We start from the raw sequence: 13,959 nt of genomic DNA, 5'->3' as shown, positions 1-13,959 counted from the left end.
GGTTCGAAGCCAGCCCAGAGAGGAAAGTTTGTGAGACTTTTTATCTCCACAAGAAAAAGCTGGCAGTGGAGCTATGGCTCAAGTGGTAGAGTGTTAGCCCTGAGCATAAAAGCTGAGGAATAGCACTCAGGCCCTGAGTTCAAGTCCCAGGACCAGTACAAACAACAAAAAAAATAAGTATGTTTTTCCCTCATCAGCATAATCTTGTCCTTCCCACAATAGCGGACAGACTTTGTCTAGGCTTTTATGTATCTTTGTAACAACACCTGCACGCATCTGGCACAAAGTAGGTGCTCGGTGAACACGGTGGGCTGACCTCACAAAGCTCCTACATGTACAACTGATGGACTGAGTCAATGAATAGAAAACTGTGAATATGGCAGCCAGGCTCTGGCCATAATGACAATAACACCATTGGCTAATGCTTCCCAGGCCTTGACTAATCACACCTACTGCTGGGGGGCTTTACAGATACCACCACTGTACTCCACAAGAAAGGGTCCATCCTGAGGTCTAGAAAACATCAGCAACTTCTTCAGTATCATAGAACTGTGTACAAGTGGGGTTAGGACTCAAAGCCAGGCCAGGGCCTCAGTGCCCAGGCAGTCTCCCCATGCCATCCTGTGCTGGGATCTGGCTTCCTAGCCAGGGGAGACAGGAAGCACAGGGGGTTCACCTTGCCTGCAAAGCACCCCCCACACAGGAAGAACAATTCAGCAGGGCCCATTCCATTAAACAGAGGAACAACTGAACCCAGAGAGCTACACTGCCTGCCATGGAGGATGGGAGGAAAGGTAGAAGCCAGGCCATTTCACAGGGTCCTGGCTTTGTGGATGGCCAAACACAAGGGCCCTGTTCTCCCTTCAAAGCAAAGGACAAGGGCCGGGCATCTTTAACATAGAAAAGAGAAAGATGGTGCTACTCATGGAAAACACAGCCACAGAGTAAAATGCTAAGTATGTGCCTAGAGCACTTTTACGTGGTAATTATTATTAGTTGTAATTATCTGGCTGGATCTGACAGCAGCAACGCAGAGGCAAGAAAACTGGCGACTCATTTACCCATCTTATAAGGACTTGAAAGTTCCCAAAACAGGCTCCCAGAGTCTGCACAGGGCAGATGGATAGGTAAAAGTATGGGTGGAAGGGGAGGTAATGGATAAATGGGAAAATGGATGAATGGACAGATGGATAGACAGGTCAGTGGATAAATGGGCAAGTAGATAGGTGGACAGATAAGCAAATTAATGGATGTGTGAATGGATGATACATGGATAGGTAAATAAATGTGTAAAAGGGTGGTTGAATGGATAGGTGTGGGGGCGATAAATGAGTAGATGAATGGATAGGAATGAATGTGTGTGTGGATTTACAGATGGATGGAGAGACAGATGAGTAAGTGAATGGATGTATGGGTGGACAATAGATAGGTGAGTGGACAGACGGATGGTGTGCAGAGGATGCATAAATGGATGAGTGAGTGAGTGGATGGGTAGATAGATGGTGAAAGAGGTTTTCAATCTCCAAAACACACTTGAGTGGAGAATCAGATATAGTATAGTTATTTAGGGTCCACATTGGAAAAGAAGTCAGGGAATTAAATCAAGGGTGAATGGAGCAGAGAGGATTTCTCAGAAAAGAGAGGGACCATTGTTCTGTCCTGGAGCATTGGAAAGAAGGAACTGTCTTCCTGTGTCCAGAAAGTTCTAGCAATACCCTCACTAAAGATGTGAGATATGTTCAGCCCAAAGGAAGGCAGTAAGAAAACAGCTGCCGTCTGTCTCATTTGTCTCCAGTTCTGCTGTCTGTTCTATGTCTTGAACATTACACAGCTGTGAGTGCCTCAGGGCCTTTGCATTCACTCTCCTTTCTTCTATCTCCACTTCAGGTGTTTTTCATCCTGTCCCAACTCTCTCTCCCTCTTCTCTCCCCCCCCCCAGTATTTTATTGTCTTTAGAACCCGACGATATAAAATTGCATAGTTTGCGTTTACTAGTTTATCTTCAGTGTCTCCCATACAATGTCAATGCTGTGAACGCAGGAACCCCGTCACCTCCTAGTTACATCCCAGGTACCTGCAGTAGGTGTCCTTAACAGTGGGTAGTATGTGTGCTAAGTGACTAATTAAAGCAGGCAGGCTTTCTTGAGAAGGGGCAGGAGGGGTCACACTGGAGTTCAGACCCCACCCCTGGCTCAGAGACCTCCCCCTGGCTGGGTACCAGGATCCAGCTTGGCAAGGCTCGGCCTGCCCCATCGAAGGGCCCTGGGTTGCTTGTTAGAGTCTCTAGCTCTGCTTTTAATCAATTGTAATCATTTAGCTGGAAGCGGCATGATTAGGCGCACACAAGCAAACAGCGTGAGCTAATCCTTTAAACGCGCCCGCTTGACGCTGGGCTGGCCGCTTGGCCGCCATGGGCTGGCTCGAAATTACTTCCTGCAGCCCCCAGCTTTGTTGGTGAGGAGGAAAAACTTTGGGGCATGGAGCAAGCCCCCTGTCTGGCCCATCAAGGTGGTGGATACATGCATGCGTGCATGCTGCCTGTGTGTGTGCGTGCACCCACCTGCCATAAACTTGGAAATGAGGTAGCAGGCGACTCTACCTTTTCACCAGACACCAGTGGCTTCTACCAGTAATCACAGCCACTCAGAAAGCTAAGATCTGATGATCTTGGTTCAATACCTGGCAGGAAAGTTTGTGAGACTCCTATCTTCAATTAACCTTCAAAAAGCCAGTAGTGAAGCTGTGACGCAAGTGGTAGAGTGCCAGCTTTGAGCTAAATAAACAGATGCGATAGGTAGACAGACAGACAGACAGACAGACAGACAGACAGACAGACAGACAGACAGGCACCAGTGCTTCATGCCTCTAGTCATAGCTACTCAGGAGGCTGTGAACCAAGGGTTGTGGTTCAAAGCCACCCCAAATCCCATGAGACACTTATCTCCAGTTAACCACCAGAAAATCTAATGTGGCTCTTGGGTTCAAAGTGGTAGAGCACTAGCTTGGAGCAAAATAGCTCAGGGTCAGCATGTAGGTCCTGAATTCAAGCCCAGGACTGATAGGAGAAAATAAATAAGTAAATAAACCCTCTAATTCAAGCTTTATCCCCAATGAGACAGCCTGGAGCCAGGGCCAACCTACCCAGGAATACTGGAGGGTGCTATGCAAGAGCCTACAACTGGCGCTCTTCTCCCTAGCCCAGCCTGGTGGCATTGGCCTTTCTGTTCCTTCACAGGCAGAAAGCTTTGCAAGCCAAGCCCGCATGGGGCCTGTGCAGTTCTAGCCGGCCGCCCAGGAGCTCCGCTTTCTGCATCCCCTGTCTCTGCCACTGTGCTCCCTGTTTGGCCCAACTACTAAAATAGTTTCTGGGTCCCCTGACAACAACGGCTTTTTATAGATCATCACTGCAGGCCTCATTTAAATCTATTAGCTCATATAAATGGCAAATTATTTAAACATTGGAGGGTTTCTGTTTGTCTTGGTAGCAGAGACAATCTGCCTTCACATTTGTGGCTCTGACACTCGGCTTGTGACCTCCAGCGAATTGTCTCACCTCTCAATCCATCGGGAAGCCTCAGTTTCCATTTCTGCACCCAGGGATGGGAATCCCTACTCCATGGCTGTGTCCGTAGCAAAGGGCTAGAGTCAGGACCCAGCCCACAGTGGGGACACTGACCTGACTGCCTGATATCCTTGCTTTGCCATTAAAGCTCAGCCCGTGTACCAGGTTAGCAGCAGGTCTGTGCTCTCAGAATCCCTTGAGTGTTAAAGATCTGGATGCATGGAGATTCCTGCCCACCCAGGGGAGGAGGAGGCACCACGCATGCTCCATGGACATAGGTGCCTGTGGAGATGCAGAGGCACACGGAGGCAGGGACGGCCCTTCCCCTCAGGTTGTCTTGTTCCTGGCACAAGGCTGGCAAGGCCCCAGGCTTTCATCTGCTGAAGCCTGTGCTGGGAAAGGAAGGCCAACAGCCCTGACATTTGAGGGCCTATCTTGCCCCCCTCCCCAAGCCCCCCTCACCACCATCAAATCTCCATCCTTCGTTCCTTGGGCCTAGGGCACAACTAAGGATAATGGTTCAGAGAAAAGGTCCACGCCAAAGGAAGTAGAGCCCACAGCATGGGGTGTCTGATGTCCACAGCATGGAGACTTGGCCCCGGAGAGATGATCTGAGGCTTTCTCAGGCCAGAAAGCAGGACATCATAGCAACTTTCCAGGTGAAGGAACCTATAGGGCATCTGATCCTGAGTAAACAATAGCCACCATTGCCAGCACTCTTCCCCTGCACCTGGCCTGCGCCTGGCCTTCACAATGTGCCTGTGAGGGACACAGGAGCCACACTGTCAGCTGATGGCATGTGGCTCAGGGTACAGAGCTGCCCTCATGGAGAGAAGGGCCCATCTAGCCCATGGAGTCTGCCCCACCTCTGCTCCCAGGCCGCTCCTCTGTGACTGGACACAGTCCATGCTGACACTGGTTCCTGCCCTGGCAGCACCCTCCACTGGCCAGTTTGAGTGGCATAGCCCCACTCTGGCCCTAGCTCACAGGATGACGTGGACAGCTAGCCTATGCCAGGAATCCAGAATCTTCCTTTGAGAGCTGCCTGCCCATGGTATTTGGGGTCTCCAAACTTCCTGTGTGTCCCAATGGCTACCTGCATGATCCTGGCTCTCAAGCCCCCCTGTTGTGTCTGTCTCAGCAGCTGGCCAGAGCCATGAGAGATGAAGAAGCTCAGAGAGCCTGCTGCAGAGTGAGACCCTGCTCAGACCAGGAAAATGAACCATCTGCCATGTTTAAATAACACATTTGACTCTTGGGAATGGACACCAAAACTATCTCCCTCCTTCTCCCTCCCCCCAATTCATTTCCTTGGCATTCATAAGTCATTTTCTTTGTTATTTGAGCTATTTCCAACAAGCAATGACCTAGCCATCACTATGCAACCACTCCCCAAAGTCCTGGGGTACCTAAGGACCCTCCACCCCACAGATCCCAACTCTGCCTTCCGCTCAGGTCTCCTGTCGACCTAGAACAGACTCCATAGCTTAGCTCACAGTCTGCAGCTGTGCCATGTGTATATATAGGGGCGAGGGGTGGGGCAGAGAGTAGAAAAACCTCATTCAATCTCCCTTTTCTTACCCCGCTTCAATCCCCTGACAACCACTGGCCTGCTTTGTCTTCTGACATATTTTTCCTTAAAAAAAATGGCATATCAATAGAACATTCAGCATAGAATCTTTTAAACTTAGCTTCTTTTACTTGACATTTAAAATTCATCTGTGTTCCCAGGTACCGCAGCACATGCCTGCATTCTCAGCATTTGGAAGGGAGGCAGAAAGAGCAAGGGTTCAAGGCCAGTCTGGATTAAATGAGACTCTGCCTCAGAAAAAATTTTTGTAAAGAAAGTATACATTTAACTAAACAAAAAAAAACCCCTGCAAACTCTGTGCTACGTGTTGTAGCATGGAACACTTCCACCAGCCACCTGTGAACACAAATATGGCAGGTGTTCCCTATGTCCACGCCACTCAGGACATCAGTGGTTCACATTTACACCTGTCCACCACTCTAGCATGTCCAGACCTGCTGGTGAGATGTTACTTTTCCAGTTAAAAGATGCACAACTTCTTTGGTATCTGACCCTTTCACTCTCTGGCTGGCACTCTACCACCTGAACCATACCTCCGGCCTAAATGCACACCATACTGAGACTTGAACTCAGGGTTTGGGTGCTGTCCTTCAGCTTCTACCACTTGAGCCACATGTACCCTCCCTCCTGACTTTTTGGTGGCTAATTGGACATAAGAGTCTCCTGAACCTTCTTGCCTAGGCTGGATTTGAACTGTGATCCTCAGATCTCTGCCTTCTGAGTAGCTGGGGTTGTAGGCATGAGCCATGAGCCCCAGCTTTCCTCACTGACTTTGGAAAGTTTTCTTTCTTTTTTAAGCAGTCCTGGAGCCTCGTGCTTGCTTGGCTTTCTTGCTTGGCTTAACCACTTGAAGACGTGCAGCCCTGCTTTTTGCTGGTTATTTTGGAGAAGGAGTCTCACAGACTTTAATACCTGGGCTGAATGCAAACCATGATCCTCTACATTTTGGCTCCCTGGGTTGCTAAGATTACAGGCGTGACTCATTGGCTCCTGACCCTAGAGTTCTCCATTTGGTACAAGGTTGTCTTAGAGTATATGATTTTCAAATGTCTCCTCCCCGTCTGACTTTTCATTCTCTCGACGTCTTTTCATCTCAAACTTGTCCAATTGTAATTTAGGACGTAAGTCATATAATACCTGCTGCCCTGATTGGTTTCCCATCACTGGAGGTAGAACCCACGTTCCAGGACCTGAGCTGACTGCCTTCTCCTGGCTCTCCACGATTTAGCTGCTCTCTGCCTGTTCTCATTGTCAAAGTCCTTCACACAGACCAAGGACCTCTGCACTCACCGCATTCCTCGAAGATACCTGTTCATCCCACCAACTACCTTCTCAGTGACCCCTTCTGACCATGCTCACCAAGGAGTGCTCAGCCTTCCCTGGCTCTGTTTTCTTCAGGGTCACTGATGGGTGTTATTGGCCCCAGTAAAACACAGACCTGGTCCTGTTCACCACCGTCTCCTCAGTTCTAGAAGTGGTGTTTGGGTCACAAGGAGCCTTCCACACACTTGGCTCACATGTGCATACAGCCTCACTTAGTGTCTTCCCATGCTCCTAATCACGCCCATACCTGTGCCCCATTCCCTCCCAAGTCCTCTCAGTGTTCTGAGTGAGGACTCACCCTTCCCTCCTCCTGGAAACAGTGCTCCTGTTGATGAGCCAGGTTCATCCCTGCTGACACTGACCAAATGGGTCAGAGTCTGGCCCTGCTCTGACACGTCTGGTACTTTTCTGGTGAGTAACTCAATGGGAATCTCTCTTCTCCAGACCTCCTTTCCCAAGGCCCGTGTGTCCACCAACGCCCGCTCCCAGCAGCCTCCTCACAACGTTCCACAACCATAAAGCCAGCCCCAGCCCCAGCCCTAGCTCCAACCACTCCACCCCAGCCCAGCTCTAACCCCACAGCTCCAGCAACAGCCCCAGCTCCAACCTCTCAGCCCTGTTCCTGGCTCAATGACCAGGAAAGAAAGCTTTGAGGCCAGAAACTAGAAAATTGCTGCTCGCATTACTTAAGGAGAGCCATTATTTGCATAGACTGGCATTACTGCAACACACTTCCCTTTTAAATGATCTGTAATTAAAATCATTAATTGCACAAAATAGTGACTTGTTAAGGCTGTAATTGAGCAAGGCTCTAGTATTTAAGGATCTGACTTAAAAGGTTAGCCAAATGATGGGGAAACCCCAGGCTCCTAGCATCCATTCTTGGGTCAGGTTGGGCCACAGCCCAAAGCAGGCTAAGCTGAGATGCGCTCTGTCACCGGCAGCTCCCTCCACCAGTGCACTTGGGAGACTGGGCTCCAACTTGTTCTGCTCCTGAAGCACCAAGGCAGCAGAGGATGGGACAGTTCCCTAGGAATGCTAACCAAGAAGAGAGCCAGCATCTCTCTCTCTTGGGGTCCAGCACAATGGAGGAGGTCATCAAGTCCGTGGAGCAAGTCCAAGGTGTAAGTAAATCAGTTGCTATGCACGAATGCATCTGTAAGAGACCTGTCCTGTCAGACTATAAAAAGCCAGGCCTGTTTTGGTAGCTAGGCCATGCAGGAAAGGTAGGCAGGGCAAGGTGGCTGCAATATCTGCCCTGGGGAGAGAGGGCCTGTGACCAGATGTGCCAGAAGGCTTCCACCATGGCACAATGGAGTTCAGGCACCACCTCTCTGCTGGCTCATTCTAGGTCCATAGCTCAGGATAGAGATCAGCAGGACAGGACAGGGGATCCAGGTGAGGACATGATCTCTGCTGTTGACGACCCATGGGAAGTATAGGCCCTTAGCTAGGCCAGGGCTGTGGGACTACGCCCTATACTGCCCCACACTGGAGATGTAAGGAAGGCCACACATGAATGGGTGACACCGAGGGGCTGATCAAAAGCTTTACACCTGACAGGGGATTCGAAGCTGGGGAGAGGGTAAGATCAATTTGCCAAGCGAAGGAGAATAAGCCAGTCTGTCAGACCTTCCCAGGGGTGTGTGTGTGTGTGTGTGTGTGTGTGTGTGTGTGTGTGTGTGACTCCTCCGACTTCCTTCGTTCCCATGATGACTACAGGCCTACAGGCATGGGCTGGCATGGCATGGCAGGGCAGGTAGTCTGTGGCCAGCTAAAAACCAGGCCCATCTTAAAACAGCCATGTCTGTGTTCCTCCACTCAAGAAGAGGTCACCTCTGTTGCCTCACCGTGATGACTGCCTGGGTGTGTGTGGCTCTGGCCTTGTGCCTGGGCGGGTGAGAAGCTGCCAGGGTGGACACAGCACGGGTGTGGGGGCAGGGAGAGAGGTAGGCAATATCGAGATGGCGAGTGTGTGTGACCCTTTAGGAATGCTGACAAATGCTAGCTCCTTCCAGGCTGACGGTAAGGATCCTTTCGTTGCCCCCACAAGTTGGGCAATGCCCACTGGCCCACTCATGAGACAATGTGAGGAAGGGCAGTGTGTGTTCTTTCCCAGTGGAGGCTCCACCTCCCTCTCCACCCTGCTCCACGACCATGGAAAAGTGGATAGGAACAGACCCTCCATGGGCCTGGGTCACCGAGTGCGTGTCATGAACAGAATCCTCCTTTTGCCCAGACACATGACATGGGCAATACATAAACTTTGGTTCCATGTCACAGCCATCCACAGGACATGGGGTGGATGTTGAGGGTGCAGCCTGAGGCAGCCTGCATCTCACTAGTGAGATGCACGCACTGTGGATGTGTGATGTGACTGTGTTCATCCAGGCGGGATTTCTGTGGGTGTGAGTGTGGTCTTTCTTGGGGAACGTCAGTGCTATATTAAGTACGTGGGGTTCCTTGGCATGCATGCAATGACACCAGGATTGCAGGGGCTGTGTGTGTGCAATGTCCTCTGTGTGTGTTTGTGACAGTATCCACATACAGTATGACTTTTCTACATGTGCAGGTGGATATGTGGTCTCTTCCCTGTTAAGAATCTCTGTGCCAGACACTGTTGGCTCATGCCTATAATCCTAGCTGCTCAGAAGGCTGAGATCTGAGGATCACAGTTCAAAGGAAAGTCTGTGAGACTCTTATCTTCAATTAGCTACCAGAAAACTGGACGTGGAAATGTGGTTCAAAGTGGTGGAGCACTAGCCTCGAGCAAATGAGCTCAGAGACACTGCGCAGGCCCTTAGTTCAACCAAAAAAAAGAAAGAAAGAAAGTCTTTGTAAAAACCAGTAGTAGACAAAGCAGTTTCACCTGGCACAGGTGCCAGGTCCTCAGAAAGCCACCAACTGCTACAAGGACCCTTTCCTTAGCAGCTGGCAGGTGTGAAGTCAACTAACTCAGCCAGTGCACACGCTAGATAAGCATCTAGGAAGCAGGTCCAGATTACTGCGATTCACCACGGACTACATCAGCCTCAGGACACTGGCGTGTGCCTCACCCACAGAATTTACCATTCTCCTAGGAGAATGGGTCACATAGACCCAGGCCCAGATTCTCCTCCTACACAGCCCCAGGATCACACAGGCCACCCGGGGCCGACCTGTCCAACACCACTGCACAGTGTGGGTAGAAACTGACTCCCCAATAGGAAACTGGCCACAGGAAATGTGACAGTGAGCCCTGGACTCGGCCTGCTTCCCTTGGTAAGAATGCAGAGGCCAGCAGGGACGAGGCCAGCAGGGACCAGGCCAACACCTTAAGCCAGCAAGCTGCTAGCACCACACCTGGTGCACAGCTCGGTCAGCCATGGCTCTTCCTCTCCGAGGTGGTCCTGAGTACAAGCTTGACCCTGAGACCCCTCACAGTCAACAGGGAAGGCGATGAACTGCGATGGGCTTTGGTATGGTGGCACTCACCTGCAGCTCGGTCTGGAAGAAGAACTTCTGCGGGCACTGTGAGCAGTCATAGATCTTGTCCTCCTGCCCATGCACGGCAAAGATGTGCTGCTGAAGCTTGTTGGCCTGGACAAAGACTGCAGAGGGCCAGAGCTGTCAGAGGCTGGCTGTGGACACCAGTCCCACCCTACAACCTCACAAGCTGGGATCACTAACCCATGAGCACAACACTAGGGAGCATTACTAACCCTGTAAAAGGGCCTCAAGTTAGTTAAGCTGAGTTCTGCTACACAGTAGCTCTGCAACCTCAAGCAAGTCATATAAGCTCTCTGGCTTCATTTTATTTTATTGAATGGAGTTCATTGTAATAAGTAGGGCCAGTGAGTATATACTCCCCTCACTCCTTCTCCTCTTCATCAACGTATCTTTGCTTATAAGTTCTCTGGATCCTTCCCAGACCTGCAAGACAGGCCCCATGGCACAGATGGGAAAAATGGAGGCACCATGAGCAGAGATCTCCCTGAGGTTCCACTGGAAGTGAGGGGAAGGCTGAGAGTTGAATTAAATCAGCTTATCACAGTGCACTACCATCGCTGCTGCTATCAGGTGACTGTGAGTGTCCTGACTAGGATAGGGACAGAGGGGCTCTTGAGAGGATGAGGAAGAAGACAGCAGGGTGTTCCAGGACTCCAGAGGTGTGGGAGAAAGTTTGGACACTTTACCCACAGTACAGCCCCCTCCCCAGGCCCAATATGGAGCAGGCTGACACCCTGCCTTTCTGGTGTCAGGAGTCCCTGAGGCGGCTGGGCCCTGGGTGTACACAGGAAGCAGCTGTGCGTCTGGGAAGTGAGTACTTCAGAGATGCCCTCCTGCCAGGCACCCTCCCTGGGGTGAGCTTCCCACCGTGGCAGACAGCAGATGTCGGGGGAGGCTGGGAAGGCCAGGCTCCCCTGCACACACCGGCTGCCATCTGGGCAGCAGGAGGGGCCCACAGAGCCCTGGAGACCTGCCTCAGGCCGGGCAGCCGCTCGCCTGGGCTGACAGCCAGCCTGGGGGCTTGGGGACTTGGCCAGCAGAACTGCCCCTGACCCCTCTAGTCCAGAGCAGGGCTGGGGTGAGAGCAGTGGAGGCCAGAGAGGAAGGGAGTCAGGGCTGCTTAGCAAAGGGATTATCCAAGGAGGTTGGATAGTGCTTGAAGCTCCAGAGAGAAACGGAGTGCCAGGGAAGGACAGAATGTGGCAGAGGGGTTAAGGTTGGGGCCTGAGGCTGCTATGTATGGCAGGCTAGAGAGGTGAGTGGGCAGGGACTGGGGGGGCTGTGGGTCAGTTCTGCCTGGAGGAAGGCGGAGTCGCTATCTGCTCTCTCACTGGGGCTTCCTCATTGGAAGGACAGGGAGCAGTAGAAGCCTGTGTCCTGCCATGACAAGGTTGGTCTTCCCTTCCCCTGAAGTCTCCCTGTCATGCACACACAGGGTCCCTTACCTGTAAAGCACACTGGGCATTTGAAAGTGCCGCCCATGCCCTCGAAACTGTGCTCGATGAGGTGACAGAGGAGCTTGGCCGGGGAGTCGAACATCTGGTTACAGAGCTTACACTCATGGTTGATGCCTTCCTCTGCAAAGAAAATTCATGAGCAGTCAGGGAGCCTGCACAGTACATCTTCCAGCCTGGAGTCCCCTCCAAGCACCCAGGACCCCTATACCCACTCCAACCACAGGAACAGAGATGGAGCAGAGAGACTTGCAGACCTCAGGGCACTGGGTCCAAGTGTCTGTCTCTCAAAGGTCCCCTTGGCCAGGGTTCTCTGGCCACATTCGACAGCCTGCATCTTGAGACCACTTTACTGTGGAATGAAGCCCAGAATGACTGGACAGGGAGGCAGTCTTTTCAACTAGGGTTTTAAAAAAAGAATCAAATATCTATTGAATGCGTACTATGTGCCAAGAACTTAGCTCTGATTCTTTAGAGAACCAAACAGATCATGTCCTTACCTGATTTTGAGGGGTTAGGGTTTAGGTAAATGAACATGAGAAGCAAATTATAGATGGGATGGGGGGGGAGTTGGGAGTGCTCCAGAGGAGAGAGGATGAGACCAAGCCTCTGCTGATCCTGGGGCCTGCGTGGGGAATTCAAAGTGAGAGAGGCTAGAGATGTACGTGGCAAAGGGCCTGTCCAGCCACAGGGAAGCTCTGGAAGATGTCACAACAGATAAAATGGTCCCTCTCTGTCTCTCTTTTTCTCCCTCACTGTCTCTCATTCCCTCTGCTTCTGTCTTCCTGCCCCTCCCTCCTTCCTTCCCTCCTTCCCTCCTTCCTTCCCTCCTTCTCTCTCTCTCTCTCTCTCTCTCTCTCTCTCTCTCTCTCTCTCTCTCTCTCTCTCTCTCTCTCTCTCTCTCTCTCTCTCCCCTTCTCCCTCCTTCTCCCCCTCCTCTCTGTCTCTCCTCCTGAAACAGAAGGCCTGCCACTTGCCCAGTGGATCACAGGGGAACTCCAGGACACAAATCCACCTCCTCACCCAGGAGTGGTTACAACCCCAAACCTTCACTCAAGGCACCCAAACCAAAGCACCCAGACAACAAAGTATGCCAAGCACTGTGCCATGTCACACATGGAGGAGGCTCAGTCACCGTGCACAGGCACCCTGCACAGAATGGAGCAGAGCTGGGCTCACATCCTGGCTTTTCTTCCTCCAAGCTGAGCTACCTGATTTAGAAGTCGGCTTATGTTCATGCTAGTATGAGGACAGCATGGGCTGCTGCCCTGTGGCTGTGTGGGTGTAGAGGGACTCCACATGTGAAGCCCAGTGGTCAGTGAGGGGGAGGGGCTTGACTGGGGATCACATGATCTAGGGTTGAAACTGGCTTCTGTCAACTTTACTGAGCAAGTTACATAGCCTCTCGATGGCAGCTCTCCTCACACCGCTGATGTGAGAGTTAATAAGTGAAATTAACAGAAGGCAGGGCATGGCTCACAACAAGTGTGCAGTAGTGTTTATCGCTGGGCACATCAGTATTGGAAACAGTGTTATCTGGGACAGCCAAGGACACAGCCCCCCCCCCCCACACACACACAGCTCCTGCAGGGACTAAGGCTCACCAAAGGCACCAGGTGCTCTGATTTACCCTCCAAGGCAAGAGCTGGGTAGCAGAGGGGCTCGGTTGGTGGCAAGACACAGACACAGATGGGCTGAGGCTCCTGGCGAGTCCCAGGGTCCCCAGGCCCTGGCAGGAACTGCTGGGGACAGCAGGCATTCCCTCTTGGCCCAGCCATCTTCCACACCCTGTGGGTCCCTCACCACAGCGTCGCATGCACGCGTGTGCACACAGGTGGGCCTGCTCCACATAACCCACTGGCTGGGTTCTACCGAGTGCTTGTCCTGCCCCTGGAGCCCCAGCAACTAGGCCATAGGCACCCGAAGAGATTCGTGCAGATCTGCCTTTTATACTAGCAGAATAGGAATTCATTGACAAGTTTGGGGACATAGAATAGACTCAGCACGCTCTGACTTGTAGGTCCCACACACGTCTTCCCATGGGGAGACTCACATCATAATTAGAGATGGCCTCCAATGTAGGAGACTGCCTCAAAAGATCCCCTAACATCTCCCTCCCCTTGCCCAAACTGAGGTTTCTCAGCGAAGAGAATGCATGGAATTCATCAGAGAATTCATCGAAGAGAATTCATCAGAGAATGAATGGAGTGAGTGAATGAATGAATGAATGAGTAGAGAACAGCTACCTTTCTATGTGACCTCCAAAGAAGAAGACAGCCATGGGGACAGAGTTTGGCCGAGTGGTAGAGTTCTTAGCATGCACGAAGACCCAGGTTTATTTCCTTGGTACCATATACATAGAAAAAGCTGAAAGTGGTGCTGTGGCTCAAGTGGTAGAGGGCTAATTTTGAGAAAGTCTAAGCTCAGGCCCTGAGTTCAAGCCCAGGACTGGCAAGAAAGAAAGAAAGAAAGAAAGAAAGAAAGAAAGAAAGAAAGAAAGAAAGAAAGAAAGAAAGAAAGAAAGAAAGAAAGAAAGAAAA

At 51.3% G+C, this 13,959-nt stretch overlaps 1 protein-coding gene across 1 annotated transcript in view; it reads right to left on the bottom strand.

Annotated features, from left to right (window-relative positions):
• The window catches only part of Znf423 (zinc finger protein 423), a 305,842-nt gene that overhangs the window by 16,107 nt on the left and 275,776 nt on the right, over positions 1-13,959 (bottom strand). The window contains exons 6-7 of the mRNA XM_090357672.1: positions 11,411-11,542; positions 9,951-10,066 (exon numbers count right to left, since the gene is read on the bottom strand). Coding sequence (XP_090213798.1) covers positions 9,951-10,066; positions 11,411-11,542 — 248 coding nt within the window. The remainder of the gene's footprint in view (positions 1-9,950; positions 10,067-11,410; positions 11,543-13,959) is intronic.

This window comes from Megascapheus bottae, chromosome 24 (genome assembly GCF_031878675.1).
Source record: "Megascapheus bottae isolate mThoBot1 chromosome 24, mThoBot2.hap1, whole genome shotgun sequence".
In the NCBI taxonomy this organism is placed as follows: Eukaryota; Metazoa; Chordata; class Mammalia; order Rodentia; family Geomyidae; genus Megascapheus; species Megascapheus bottae.
This window is presented reverse-complemented; position numbering and strand designations above follow the sequence as displayed.